The sequence below is a fragment of the Natrix helvetica genome (assembly GCF_964273705.1).
Source record: "Natrix helvetica genome assembly, chromosome: 1".
Lineage (NCBI taxonomy): Eukaryota > Metazoa > Chordata > Lepidosauria > Squamata > Natricidae > Natrix > Natrix helvetica.
In genome coordinates, this window is record NC_138548.1 from 294760092 (window position 1) to 294775399 (window position 15308).

At 39.7% G+C, this 15308-nt stretch overlaps 1 protein-coding gene across 1 annotated transcript; it reads right to left on the minus strand.

The window, feature by feature from the left end:
• Positions 1–759: 759 nt before the first annotated feature.
• On the minus strand, positions 760–3888 carry GPX1 (glutathione peroxidase 1). Its single transcript, XM_081934733.1, has 2 exons — positions 3516–3888; positions 760–1743 (listed from the first exon to the last, which is right to left on the minus strand). The coding sequence occupies exons 1-2, from the start codon at positions 3744–3746 to the stop codon at positions 1393–1395; spliced, it is 582 nt and encodes a 193-aa protein (XP_081790859.1). The 5' UTR covers positions 3747–3888; the 3' UTR covers positions 760–1392.
• Positions 3889–15308: the final 11420 nt, after the last annotated feature.

Below are 15308 nucleotides of genomic sequence, written 5' to 3' on the forward strand. Positions count from 1 at the left end.
TCCCAAATTTGATCATCTTTTGATTTATGGGGATTTTGGAGTTGCTATTGGTTATTTGATTCAGTTTTGCATGTAATGTTATACTTTGCTTATAGATGATAATAAATACTCTTGAGCTGAAGAGTCACTGATACTTTATTGGAACATGTCCAGCTCTTCTTGGATTTTAAAGGTTGGTCAGCCAAAATCAAGTATATTGCTACTACTTCCTATAAGGTGATTATGTGTGTCTATAAATAAGATTTTGATTCCCGGCAACTGTCTGGACAAATCCCCAGAGTTTTCTTGACAAGGTTTTCACAAAGCTGCCCTTGCCTCTTTCCAAGGGCTGAGAGAATTCAGAATACTTATTATCACCTATAAAACTCTTTACAGCTGTATTAGGCATCACTTTCAAGATTAACTCTGCCCATCCAGTGATATCTTGCTGAGAGGTACACTACCCCCACCCCCGCAAAAATGTTTAACAGGATGTGAATGAAGCAGATCCTCTCGGGGGCTACTTCTCTGGAGTTCTGTACCCAGTCTCATAGTACCATATCAAAGCTAGGAGGGAGAAGCTATCAAAATCTCGTCCCCCAGGCTTTCAACTTCAGATGAATGTTTTATAGAATCTCTCTTGTTATTCTTCCTCAATGTTAACTGATATTTATACTGTTATATGGCTGCCTGGAATCTCAAGGTTGGATGGGCTACAAAATTTATAAAACATAAACCAGACTGAAATAGAGTTTGAAAGCACACAGGGACACTGAATAGTTAACAGTTTCAAGATTTTATTGGTGCATGGTAGCATTGAAAGCACAGATTCCAGACTGTTCTACTTGCTATAATTTACAACTTCACATGCAAAATTTTAAAAGTACATCAGGTGCTTATCAAGTATTTAGAAGAAGCACCATCATAAATAAAATTTTGATGGGAGAGTAGAATCTTACCAGCGAACAGTTAGTGAACCATAGCAAAACAAGAAATGTAGAAAAGGGCACAACATTTAAGACTACCTCACATTGTAGAAATCTTTCTAAGTACACTTCAGTTCTATTCCCCTACGTTTGAATGATTTGCAGATTGGTTAAAAATACAAATTTTCTCTCTGCTACATCAGAGGTTAATGACACCCATAATATGAATGAACTTCAGACCAATGACCGTCCAGAGTAATCCTTAAGCCTTTTAAAGAAGAATTATAAGTTTACTTTATATCACAGAGAAGCTTTGCGGCTACAATATATAAAGCAACTATCTTCTACATGTTCTAGATTTATGAATTTAGTTTAACAATTTAGTTTTACAGTTAAACTTACATTATGGGTAGCATTATATACTTTTAAAAACCTAGATCAAAGCAGAGATGTAGGGAAGTTTTATCAAGATTTTATCTGGTCCAATCTACACATTTTGCTGAAGCAGCTTTTCAATGTCATCCTGCATCTTGATAGTTTCAAATTTTCTGCTGTACCGTTTGAAAGGCACCCCATCACGACCAATGAGAAACTTTTCAAAATTCCATGCGATGTCACTGCGGCACACAGGAGACCAAATTATGAACTTTGGATCGGTCATCAGAGAGACAGGATCATCATGTGGGACAGGCAATGATTCTTTCAGGAACTTGAAAAGAGGATGAGCTTTTTCCCCATTGACTTCACACTTCTCAAACACAGGGAAGTTGGGCTCATATCCATTGCCTGGACGGACATATTTCAGGGAATTCAGGATCTCTTCATTGGTGGCATTTTCCTGTAACAAGGCAGAAAGGCATATGATTTACATCCAGACATGATCATTATAGCATTAGCAGAGCTGCCAATTGTTTCACAATACAGCCACCTTTTTCTTCTATTAATAGCTATGTTGCAGTGCAAATATTTTTATCCAGAAAATATCAGTTATTTCACCTACAGGTGCTTTTTTCAAAGTTTTATCTGTTATGGTAGATATGCAGCTTCTGAAATCAAGTGGTGCACAGAAACAATATTTCAGTTAGTGATTCTGCCTAATGCAATTGAATTACCAAATACTAACTCCTTATACACACCTATAGAAAAACTATCAAGCCAAGTAATTTGCCCCAGTGATATAAGTGATGTTGCTAAGTATTAACTTCACTAACACATGACTTTCCTCTATCCTTACTATCTGCATCTCTCCTATTAATGTACTTTCACATCTTAGATCCTATTTTTGCAGAGTGATGTGTCATTTTTTTTGCTATAAATCCTCCTACATGCTCCTCTTAGTGCAGCTACAAGAAGTCTTTACTGAGAATTTCCACAGGCAAGTTGCAGAAAGTATCACAATTTAGCACTGGAATAATTTAGGTTGGAATATTTGGGCTACAGTTTGCTTCTGAAAAGTTATAAACTTATTCAAGTCTGATGTATCCCATGGCTTGTGAAGCATATATGTTAATTGCTGGTTAGGCTGCTCGTCACTGTACCTGCCTCATTCCAGTCCAAAAGAAGAACCTGCATATATCAAACCTAGATATTAGTGGTCTAAAGTTACATTGTTATCTCATAGAACTGATTTGCAAACAGATTTTCCTCTCTCTTCTCTAATTCAAGTAATTGGTAACTTGTATAAATCTTGTTACCACAGACCATGCAGAAGCCTAAATTCTACAAAACCATTTCCCCCTAGAGAATTTGTACAACGGGAAAGATTGACAAGACCCTCCACTGCGTAACTTCAGAGTAATTATCCTAATAGGGAAAGCAAGGCAATTGTGCAATAGCACTTGGATTATGTCTTTTTCTCCGGAGTGTAAAATAGTTCTCCAAGGCACCCACTCTGAATTGTTGCGCATTATTTCCTGTTGGGACTTCAATGCACTACACAAAGAATAGTCACACACACCCTTCCCCACCATACAACTCCCACGCCATGATAGGACCTTAAGGACGAGCCTTTCCAAGAGAAGCTAGGGCAACGGAGCCCCCAGTTTCAATATCTGCGTAAATTTAGCGGTGGGTTTAGTTATTTCTATCCAAGGGCTTTGATTACCCTCAGCCGGTCAGAACTTTCTGGAAACACGGAAGTAATTAAAAAAAAAAAAACCATCTTCAAACTGTTGTACTTTTCTAACATCTCCAAACGGGCCATATAGTCTTGTTTGCAACTAAGAATGTTTTAAAGAGCCTACACTCGCTCCTAAAGCGAGCCTCTACAAGCCTAGGATTGCCACCATTCACTCAACCTTAGTCCCGGCTCAACTTTCATAAACTGCTCCACAATGTAAGGTCTATGGAGATTCTCAGTCATCCAAGCTTTCTTCTTCAGCTCTCATCCAAGAAGCTTCTTTAGCTCAGAGCTGAAGAAGCTTCTTGGATGAGAAGCGAAAGGTCTCCAAAAAAAAGCCAGAAAGTCCGGTTGCCTCTTGAGAGAAATAATAAAGCACCTTTGGGACTCCATAGCGAAGGAGCTCCGATCTTTCCAGGCTGCCCTTTTTTCCCACCAACAGCGGAACGAGCTCCTCCGCCGCCAAGGCTTGTCACCCGCGGATACCTTACCTGGTGACCAAACTGGTTAGAGGGGAAAGCGAGGACGGTGAGCCCTTGAGAGCCGAAACGCCGCTGCAGTTCACGGAACTGAGTGAAGTCCCGGCTCGTTGTGCCTCAGAGCGAAGCCACGTTGGAAACCAGCAACACCTTTCCCCGCAGCGAGCCCAGATCAATGGGCTCCGAAGCCCCCAGCGGGAGCGCCTTCATGCCGGCCAGCCCATACCTCGAGACACCAGCCATTGCAACGACACGGGAGGACCTGCAAGAACTGCGCGGGCAACGCGCAATTTTGCCTCGTTTAAAAGCCCCAGCTAGCAATCCCGCCCACCGATCTACTACACTTGCACGGCGTCGGCTCCACCCCGCTCCTTTCTCCTAATTCGAAGCGGCTGCGGCCACTTTAAGCTACCCCTCCGGCTACGAGAACGCCAGGCATGCGCGATTCGCATTGTTTGAAAAGAGATGATGGAAAGGAGCTGTTGTGTTCTTGCGGTCGGCGGTGTTTTGGTTTACGTTAATCAAAACATTGAAAGAGGCCTAGTTTTAAGGTTTCATAAAGGAAACGGCCATTTTATTACTTGCCAAGTGAGATCATACGGTAAACAGTACTTTCCCAGCCCCTTTTTGTCATAAAAAGGATAAGGAAAAAAAGGGCCAGGGATAGTCACGTAGCCTGAAAACTCTTGGGACAAGTGCCAACTTCTCGGCGCTCCCTCAAGGAAGAGAAAGATCGTTGCTGAGAAGAGGGAAACCCAAGGTCAATTAGCAAATCCCAGCAGCAGATTACTACTATACAGGAGTCTGAAAGCGATGCTAAGGGACTTTCACTAGTTGCTAATTTGCTTCCAGGGACAATCCAGCTGCTGGCACTTTTATCCTTAAAGCTGTAAATATTTGTGGGGCAGAGGCTGGAAGGATTCAGATTTCCAGAGTCAAAAAATGCAGAAATATCTAAAAGGCATTTTACTTTTTAAAAACGTTTTTGCCTTTGTGACTTACCTGGCCAATATAAGTGGGATTTGCTATGGGCTTTGATAATGTAGAGGTCAGAAATTTGTTTGCTCAGACTTTTTGCTTTTTGAGTTTGTAAATTGCACTACACTATACCTTAACCTTGATGTATGAAGAAACCACATTTCACTGGATTCACTATAGTTAGAGGCTGTTTGTTGTGAGGATACAATTGAAGGAGGAAGTACTGGGCATGGCATCCTGAACTCTTAAGAAGAAAGGAAGAATATTGTGTGTGTGAATCTATCTATCTATCTATCTATCTATCTATCTATCTATCTATCTATCTATCTATCATCTATCTATCTATCTATCTATCTATCTATCTATCTATCTATCTATCTAATCTCAAGCATAAACTACAGTGTCTTAGGACAAACACCATGTTATATCTTAATGCAGTGCATGAATCCCTCTTTTCACAACCCATCCTGGTTGTATTTTATTGCCTTTTAATATTGTTTATTATTATATTCTATTATTTTAAGATATGTTTGTTACATTAATTATATTGAGTTCTGATACATTATAAAGGTGTGTATACATTACATACATACAAATATGTAAAGGTTTTGTAGAACAACTGTCAGCCACTTCATCTTTCAGAGTCACTCAGTTTAGTTCACTCTGGATTATACTCCATCTTAATCATACTTTGGATTCAAGCAGACATATCAGACCAAACCTTACCATTCTCTTTCTGACAATGTTGCACTGCTTTAAGAAATCTACAGATTCACAGCATGTGTTAATTGGCCATGATGGTTATGGTCAATTGGGTTGTGGGTTGTGTTGGAACTGCCATCACTATGCTTTGCTAGATGCTTGTCTGCTATAAGTCATGGAGTGAGGGAGCAATGGGGAGATAGAGAAATTGAAAAGGATCTTTGTCCTGTCCTGAGACATCCCAAGATCCTGGGAATGGAATCCAATTCCTGTCCATCTGCCCAACCGGTGCTGGGACAGTTAGCAACAAAACATCATCTTCATCTTCCAATGTGACTGGAAAACTAGGAGATAAGGAGGGTGGGGGGTGGAACAGAGAAGGGAAACTTAACTAGGGAATATTCACATGCAGATTTTTAGAACTGGCTTTGCTCCTGTAACCACTTGGCTGTTAATAAAAGTAAACTTTTCATTACAAATATAGTTGAGATAATTTCTTTCCTAACTCACCAAGTTGGGCCAGGCCTGGCAGGTTGTGTGCTACCTGAAGAAGCTGCTTTGTGACTTGGGCTCCTACTTGAAGATAAGGCAAAGGTTGTATGTTAACTCATGAACCCTATATGATAGGACTAATGCAGTGTGTTGTATATGGATTTGCTTTCTAAGGTAACTAGGTAGAGTTACTAGTATTTCTAATAACTACTAGTAGTACTACTCTACTAGTAGAGTTACTATCATGTTATATTTACTGCATTGATTACCGGTAGCTTCTGAGCCCAATTAAAAATGCTGGTCATTACCTATAAAACTTTGTCTGCTGTGTTGCTGTGTTACATTAGGAGCTGCCTCCTCAAATTTGAATCTCCATCTGGGGCAGCAATCGAGAACAGGGTGTGTGGAAGGTCCCATGTGAAATAGGGGTGTGGACCAGAAGTCAGGCCTTTTCTGTTGCTGCCCCTGCATTTTGGCTATGCTTTCCTAAGAGCACTGGTCTTCAAATTGTGATATGGAGACGCATGGGTTTGTATGTGTCCCTAAGCCCCTGTTAAAGGATCTGCAGAGTTAACATTTAAAAATTTCTCATTTTTAAATTCTAATGCATAAACATAGATATAACTCACATAAATGAAATCTCTTGGGGGGTTCTGTCATGTTTATGAATATAAAGAACTAAACTCTTAGCCTAGAGCAGGGTTGTCTGACCTTTCCAGCTTTGTGGACTGTCCAGGAAGAGGAAAGTGGGGGTGGTTCTGCGCAAATGGGGGGCAAGTGCACACACAGCTCAATTTGTGTGAGCAGCAGACACTCATGCCTGCTGCTCATGCAAGTGTGGATGCGCATACACACATGCACACCCGCACTTCTGCAGTCTGGTTCCGAAGGGCTGAAAGCCTGATAGTAGACCTCAGCCTGGGTGCTGGGGACTCCTGCCCTAAAGGAACTCGTGTACCCCTAGGAAGGTATTTAAGACAGTTACTTAAGCAACCACCTTGTTTTCCTTATGGTAAAGAGCTTGTTTTTAATTGTACTGCATGCTGTTCTGAATCTCAGAATATTGCTGCTCTTTAAGACTATTGCAAAATAAATATATTAATAAATGAATAGGCTCCCCCATCAACTCCTACATGATGGAACAGTCTGACGTTGTAGGAGGAGTGGCAGAACCTGGGGGCAGAGTTAAAAGAAGGCTCAGTCTTGAATCCCTATGTAGCCACAAGCAGATTAAGTTCAATCCATGCTTGACTTCTGTTAACCCATATATAACTTCAAGCAGGTGGTAACTGTTAAAGTTAAGATTCTTGTACATTGACTTTTTAGCAATAAATCAATTTAATTGGACCTTCACATGTGGACCTTTTTTTTTTGCATCTGACAGATGTGGAATCCTGCAGATCTTGAGCTCAATTCCTTTTAATTACATGGACAGACCCATATGGCTTTTTCTCTGGTATATGATGGAGGTGATTTGCCATTGCCTTCTGGTGGGATGTTTTTCCAACTTCCAAGTCTAATGTATGAGACTTGGGCTTTTTAATGGGTGATCTGTTCAAATATTAAGCCCATCCAACCTGGGTTCCCTTCTAGATAATAGTTCACTGTGTTATAACATTTGTAGAAACATTTTTTAGAAAAAGAGGCAGATTGGAAGATGTTTCTCAGCAAGGCGAACATAAATGTACTTCCCTTAACAAGTTTTGGGAGTTTCCCTTTATTGTGTTAGCATAGAGTTGGGTAACTTTTTTTTCCTGCCAAGACCTCTTAATTTGGGGAACCCTTGAAAGTTGCAATCAGGGGAAACGTAGAGAATGCAAAGTGGCCAAGTACATTTCGTGTGTGTGTGTGTGTGTGTGTGTGTGTGTGTGTGTGTATGTATATATACATTGTTTTCGTAGATTTTCACGGGTGTAGGTATGCTGGAAAAGACCCGAATACAACAAAACCAGCATATTCATATTAGCCATTCAATGGGCTCCATTCTGCTCGGTGTTGCCCAGGCCTTCTGGCAGAACCACATCTTCAGAGCCTTCCAAAAGAGAGTGGGGGCCAGTCTAATTTCCAAGAGGAGGATGTTCTAGAGAGGGAGCCACCATGGAGAAGGCCCTTCTTCTGGGTCCCACCAGATGTATCTCCTTGGGGACCGGACCCGTAGCATTCCTTGTTTCCCACTCTAGTGGATCAGGTAGATGTGACTGGCTATAATATCTTACTTAACAATGTGAGTTAATTCTGTGGCCAGTATTCGGCAGGTACAATTAGAAGGCATTTCAGGATCCTAAAATAAAGCTTTTTATCATCCTTGTACTAGCCCCTCCTCGCACAGGTCAGAGTTTGAGAAATCACTGTTTTTCAGACTTAGCAACTTTAAGATGTGTAGACTACAATTCCCAGAATTCCCCAGCCAATATGGAGCAAGGTGGAGAGACGGTACTACACAGGATTTTAAGTTTGACGTAGATGTGTTTTATTTGTGAAAAATACTTGCAACGTGGGTTATGGATTATGGATAAACATGGTTGATCTTACTGTCCGAAGCAGGATTTCTGCAATAATTGCCACCTGACATGCCACTGAAGTCCTAGGCCATCTTTGCATCTTTGCTTTGCAGTAGAGGAAGTAGTAAAGATAGCTGAGAAGTGGTACAGGTAGACCTCAAGTTACAACAACAACTGAGTCCAAAATTTATGTTGTTAAGTGAAACATTTGTTAAGTGAGTTTGCCCCATTTTACAACTTTTCTTGCTACAGTTGTTAAGTGAATTTGTAAAGTTAGTAATATGGTTGTTTAGTCAATCTGGATTCCCCATTGACTTTGCTTGTCAGAAGGTCATAAAAGCTGATCACATGACTCCAGACACTGCAACTGTCATAAATATGAACCACTTGCCAAGCATCTGAATTTTGATTACCATATTTTTTGCTCCATAAGACGCACTTGTTTGTCTCCCAAAAGTGGGTGGCAATGTCTCTATGTCTTATTGAGCAAATATTGCTGAAGCCCACCTGTTGGCCTCCATCCTTTGGCCATTTTCGGCCTCCGCATGCCCCGTTTTCAGCCTCTGCGTGCCCCATTTTCGGCCTACATGCATCCCATTTTTCCCCATGCCCCGTTTTCAGCCTCCACGAGCCTTGTTTTCAACCCCCATGAAGGAGGCCAAAAACAGAATCCGCAGAGGCCAAAAACAGGGCACAGGGAAGTGAAAAATGGGACGAGCGGAGGCCAAAACAGGAATGTGTTTTATGGAGCAAAAAATATCAGCTTCCCATAATCTTTATAATCTGAGAAAAAAGGTTAGGGCAAGAAAGATATGATACGTCCGTAACCATTGAATGAACTTTACAGCTGCAAAGGAATATGTGATCCTCTAGAGTGTTTTTCCACCAGCATTCTAAGTATTAATCCAAACTGGCTTGCTTTTATTAGCAAAGCAGAAATTCAAACTGAAATATAATGTGGAGATACATACACCACTGGTTAAAGATGGGGAAGTGGAAAACGGAAGAAGTTTCAATGTGCTACTCATTTTATCTGTGTGCTGTTGTAACTGTACCTTAGAAAGGATCTGAAAGAAAGGCCTGCCTTGTATTTTGCTAAGAACAAACATTTAGTTCCTCTTGCCATTTTTTTTGTAAGGTTGGGGAATTGATTATTTTATAAGCATCTACTCACTGTTGGTTAAATACCGTATTTTTGGAGTATAGGACGCTCCGAAGCATAAGACTCACCTAGCTTTTGGGGAGGAAAACAAGGGGAAAAAATCTGCTGCTGCCGCCCAGCAATTTGCCTCATGGAGCAACAGCAAGTTTGACTTTCAGTTTAAGCAAGCCTCCCGATCATCCACTGTTTCAGGCTGCAGGAATTGCTATCTTATACTCTGAAAAATACAGTCAATGCTTTTGTGCCTTTCACAGTCATATGTGAATGCCTCCCACCTCCTCATTTCCAATTGAATGTCATTTATGAACAAGTATATGCCACTCAGGTGTACAAAATGGATTTAGAAGAGGTAGGGCACTCCTGAGTTCATCCTGCGAACAATGGAATATGGTACAGTAATAGAAAAGTCAAGTGTTAAGAGTTTCCTCATCAGCCTATTACATGATAACCAATAAAGAGCAGATATAATGAACAATTGAACAACTAAATAATCCAACACTGGAAAGGAGAGCACTATGATTGCAAATGGTCACCTGATTTAATAACTTAACTTATATGCTGAACATATCATGAGAAATGATGAACTAGAAGCTGAAATTGGAATTAAAGTTACTGGGAGGAACACAAATATGTGGATGATATCTACATATTATTGATTGGCTAGAAGAGAGAAAAACTCAAAGAATTTCTTGTTGGATATTGAAAAAAGGAATGCAAATGTTTTCTGTTACTCAATATTTCAAAAACTAAATATCTTTCAAAAGGCAATGCCAATGCAAATAGATGAAATGATAACGATTTATCTAGCAGAGATGGTGACTACATTCATTTAAATAAAAAGACATTTGTCATGTTGGAGAAATAGGACAGATTGGATGAAATATTAAAGCACAGGGATGTCACATTGACAACAAAGATATGCATTATCAAGGACATGTTCTTGTATTATAATGTGTGATTGTAAAAACGGATAATCGCAAATTGTACTGATCAGACAAAAGGGTGCCTTTGAATGGTGGGGAGAAAATTGTCGAGAATACCTTGGCTCAACAGAACAATAAATCAATATTAGATGAAGTAAAATCAAAGAACTCCGTGGAAATGATAATGCTATAATGAAGCTAAAACTTACAATTTTTGAACAAATGATGCACAAGTGTTGTTGGAGAAGAACGTAATGCTTGGAAAAATCAAGGGCAGTTGAACAACAGACCAGCAATAAACAAGATGTTTGTTATTGATGAGACAAGCACAAGCATACAGGGATTCAAATAATCAGTTTCATCTGTCCTTTAGGTTACAAACAACTGAACCATCGAATAACAACAAATCTTGCCAGCACAGTAGAGGAGGGTAGAAAGGAAGGAGAGTGAAGTTACAGTCTCACTGATAAGAATCAAAGAAAATAAGTTTGCTCAGACAGCAGTAGGATCCAACTTGTGTTGTTTCCAGTGTTGTACTTGTAACCACAGAATACTTTCTGCAGTGTCATTTGCCTAGCAATACATGTTTCTGAAACAAAGAGTATTTTTAGCTTCCTCCTGGTAACTGCTTTGCTGCTAGTGGCGTTAATTTTAAATGGGGTAATTTGTGGGTTTCAAAAAATAACTGCTGAAATACCAGATAAGTCCTGCTACAAGATATAGAGCTGTATTTTATTAGGGTGTTGGAAGGTTAGGGCTACTAAATTAGCAGCTGAATTTAGACCGTCCCTGGATGGTGTAAATGGGTTATGTTTTCTATATAATTTTTCTGCTGCCTAGTAATAGTCCAGAGTCTTGTTTTCTGGTCTGGTAGCTGTAGGGAAGGCATAGGCATGGTAATTAATTTAGGTGACATTTTTAAAGGATTGAGGAAGAAATGGAACTTTAGTGAAAACTTTTGTTAATGTAATTTTCTCAGGCTTTTGTTCTTGCACCACAACATTTCTCTTGCTGCAATCTAACCACTGTTGAAATAATTGCCCAAAGGTCAGTTGTAAACTCCCAGTTAAAAAGTATGGTATGCCAGTTTGTCCTTCCCTTTTACTGCAAATATTTGTCCTTTATTAACTGAAATAATAATAAAACTCCAAGATATCTGTTTGATTATGTGCCAAATAGTTTTTGAAACTGTGCCAACAGCAGCAAGTAGTGTCCTGGCAACAGCTTATCCACCCATGATTTAAGTTTTCATAAACTTTATGGAGCACTTCCTGCACAATTCTTGCTCCAACTTCCTGATGCCATGTGGCAAAACCCCAACTTTTGGTATGGCACAATAGTACCCAGTAAAGGATCTGATAGGCTGATCCTGTGCTGAAAAGTCTAAACCAGAAGTATCTAATTTGGCAACTTTAAGACTTGTGGAGTTCAAATTCCAGAATTGCCTAGTCAGAATGGCTGGCTTCAAAATTATGGGATTTGAAGTCCACAGGTCTTTAAGTTGCCAAAGTTGGACGCCCTTGTTTTAAACAGAGGGAGTTTTTGATTCTTCCTAAAGCCCCTCCCACATTATAATGAGTAAAGCAGTGGAAAATACATTCATGTTATAATTTCACCAAAATCTGGTGCAGTCTATCTTCTTAACCTCCTAATTGCTGATTTGTTGGGCTATATTCAAGACATTGGAAATGGAACATGTTCTTTGGAGAAACTAATAGTCCCCTTAAGAGACTGAGTTTTAGTTATATTCCACACTGTATAAAACCAAAGCTCCAGAAAAGAAAGGGGAGTAAATGGGAATTGGAGTTGGGGAAGTTAGATATGGGGGTGGGGAATGGAGAATTGTGGGGAAATTGAATAGTGCTCCAGAAAAGGAAGGGGGTGGAAATGGGATCACTTGAAATGATCAAGTAGGGTCTGCCTGTGAGCACCGAAACACGAGGGTCTATGGATCCCAAACGTGTCAGTTTCCTTTCTAATCTTCCTAGAGCTGGGTTGAAAGAAAAGATCCATTGATAAAAAGGCAAGAACTCCCCAATTAACCATGTCTGGGCATGTCAGAAAAATTGAGCCCGACCTTTAATTTTCTTTTACTGGTAATTTTTAGAAAAGAGGATTTGCCAGGGGTTCTAAATGCCTCTATTTCCTGGTTTGTGGTACTGGTTGACAAATTATGGAATACATTTTGAACAGTTTTATGAGAACTTTAAACTGGAAAAAGTAGTTAAATTCTCAAATGTAGCTTTTAAATTGGAAATGCAAAGATTTTTAATGCAGATATTTTTCTGTGTGCTTGTTTTAATAAGGTCCAGCAATGGGAAATGGACTTTATTCCACCTTCTAAGTGTCTTTCTGTACTTTGCTAACCATCCATCCTTGAACTGGCAGAAAATAAAGCTGGCACAAAATCTATTATCCCTATTGTCAGTGTCTAGCCAGCCTCTTAGGGCATTGTTCCAATTCATGCTCAGATGCTGTGTCTCTGATTAATGCCATAATTATTGTTTTTCTCCTCCAGATTTGCTGTTATCTCCTTTAAACACACCAATTGGAGGAAAACATTCACTAATCGAGGTGATGCAGGAGGACCAGGATGTGTAAGACTTCAAGACTGTTTGTTTCCTCTGCTTCTCCTCCAATAATCAATTTCCCCAAATAATGAGAATTAAAAAAAACATAAGGAAAAGATGCCAAAATAGAGATAGGCCCAGACAGGAAGAAACAGAGCTTGCCATAATTGGGCATTGAGCTGCTCCTCTCAGAGTTTTTCAAATTGGGTTTGCAGATCCCTAGAGTCTCATGAGAACTTGATGGGATTTACTGCCAGAATAAGACTACTCAGACACAGCCAAGTTTCTATCACTACTGTAGAGTTTTACTTCTTGATTAAGTCTCCTGGGAGTTTGTTTAACTGAAAAACATGGGAACCCCCTACTCTCCCACCCCGGCTGTAAGGGGAAAGAACTGAAACTTACTAGTTGCCACTTCTCCTATAGGTAAGGAAAGATTGAAAATGACCCAATACTGCAAATCTGGCAAGTAAGAACAGACACCCATTATTTTCTTGCTCAAATGGTATGCTAGAGCACTGTTTTACTAACTTTGTTGGATAAGTTACTGACTGTAATTATGGTAAATCATCCTGTTTCCCTCTCCAGTAGCACCCCACCTCTCATCGGTGCAGGAGAAACAGGATTAATGAGTCACTCACTGAAATGGAAACTTTTCTTACCCGGTAATCATGTTGTAAGTCTCTCTGGCATCACTGCTGAGGCATAATGGGAGTGTGTTTGAAGAAATGGCAAATTAAAAATACTAATGTTAGAAGGCATAAAGCAGATTTTTTGCTAGCCTCCAAAGAGCAACTTTAGGTGAATAGTATCCAAGGGTTTATACATGCTTAATGTCTTTCCTTTAAGATGTTTGTAGATCAAGAATTTTTGCGGTTTGCAAACTGTGGCTGTGTTGTGTGAATCTAACAAGTTCTAGGTTACTTAAGCCATGGTTAACAAACATGTTTGACATATGTGAATTAGGTGTTTTAAGTGAACTCCAACAATCGGGATCCAGAAGAGCCTTCTCTGACACAGTGCCATCCTTTGGAACATCCTACTCTCTGTGATAAGGACTACTACCACCTCGTATCCTTCCGTAGGAGTCTAGCTCTGCCACTGGATTATCTGATTCTTTTTAGTCCGAATTTAGACCTGGGCATAGGGCAAAAACTGCACTGGTTACACTTTTGGTTAACTTGAGAATTCAATAGAGGGTGTGTACCTCTCCTACCCTCTTAGATCTCAGTGGCATGCAGTACCATTAATCAATATATCCTTCTTGGCTGCTAGTATTCCTGGGAGTTTGCCATGGTTAGAATGCGTCTATTAACTACTTCAGTGTGGGGGTGCCACAGGAGTGTTTTTCTTCCCTAGTGTTCAGCATTTATATGAATCTCTGGCAAAGATCTGTCAATTTGGGGTGAAATAGCAATATGTTGAAGATTCTTAGATATTTGGGGCTAGGACAGTAATGTAGTGGAAGTCTTGGCAGTTGCAGAAGACTATAAAGATCTGGTTGGAGATAAACAAGTTGAAGTGAATCCCAGGATGTTTCAAACTGTCCCAAAACCATCTATCGCTGCAATTGTTCCAGTGTTTGCACTGGATGAAGCAGCATTTTCCCTGAAGGAATGGGTCAGCAATTTCAGGTTCCCCTAGATCACAGCTACTACTAGATAGGCAGGTAGAAGCTGTAGCTAGGGACACTGGTCAGTTTCAACTGATGTTCCAGTTGTGGCCCTTCTTGAAGGAGATCCTGACCAGTGATTCATAAGCTTGTCATTTTCTGTTGAATTACTGCAATGAGCTCTGCTTGGAATTGCCTTTGAAGACTACTTAGAAACTGCAATTGCTTTAAAATGCAGCAGCTGTGTTAGCAAACAAATAACAAAACACAAATACACGTGAATATAGCACTATCTAAGAGCACAGGTCAAAGTGTTGTTTCCGACTTCTAAAATATTTTATGATTAGGCACTAGGTACCATGTATAAGTGGCTGAAGGCTCCCTCATGAGATTGGGGCAGAATGAGAAAGGCTTATGTTGAGTTTCAGAAAATCTATGAAAATAGAACAAGATGTAGTTGTTAGTATCACCTTTAATAAGATGAAGCTATAGTTTTATTGGTTATTGATTTTTGCTACATGCTGATGTGTGGTAATTTTTAAATGTTACCTTTACTTTAAACTTCCATAACACCTCATAAAGTATGCGAATATAAAAATATAGTAAGTGTATGACAGAAACGGAAACACGAGGCAAAATATTTCCTTGCAAATAAATATAGATTTTAGATGTTAAATTCTCTTTGTGTGTGTATATAAACAATGAATAACAAAACCTGATCACAAATAGATACATATATTAACTTCTGTAAATCTTTTCCGTAAATCTGTAAACTTCTCTCTCTTTACTGCAAATGTTAATTTTTCAACCATAAAAAGGAAGGAGAAAAGAGTAGTCTAACTGGTTAGACAACTTTCTTCCGTAC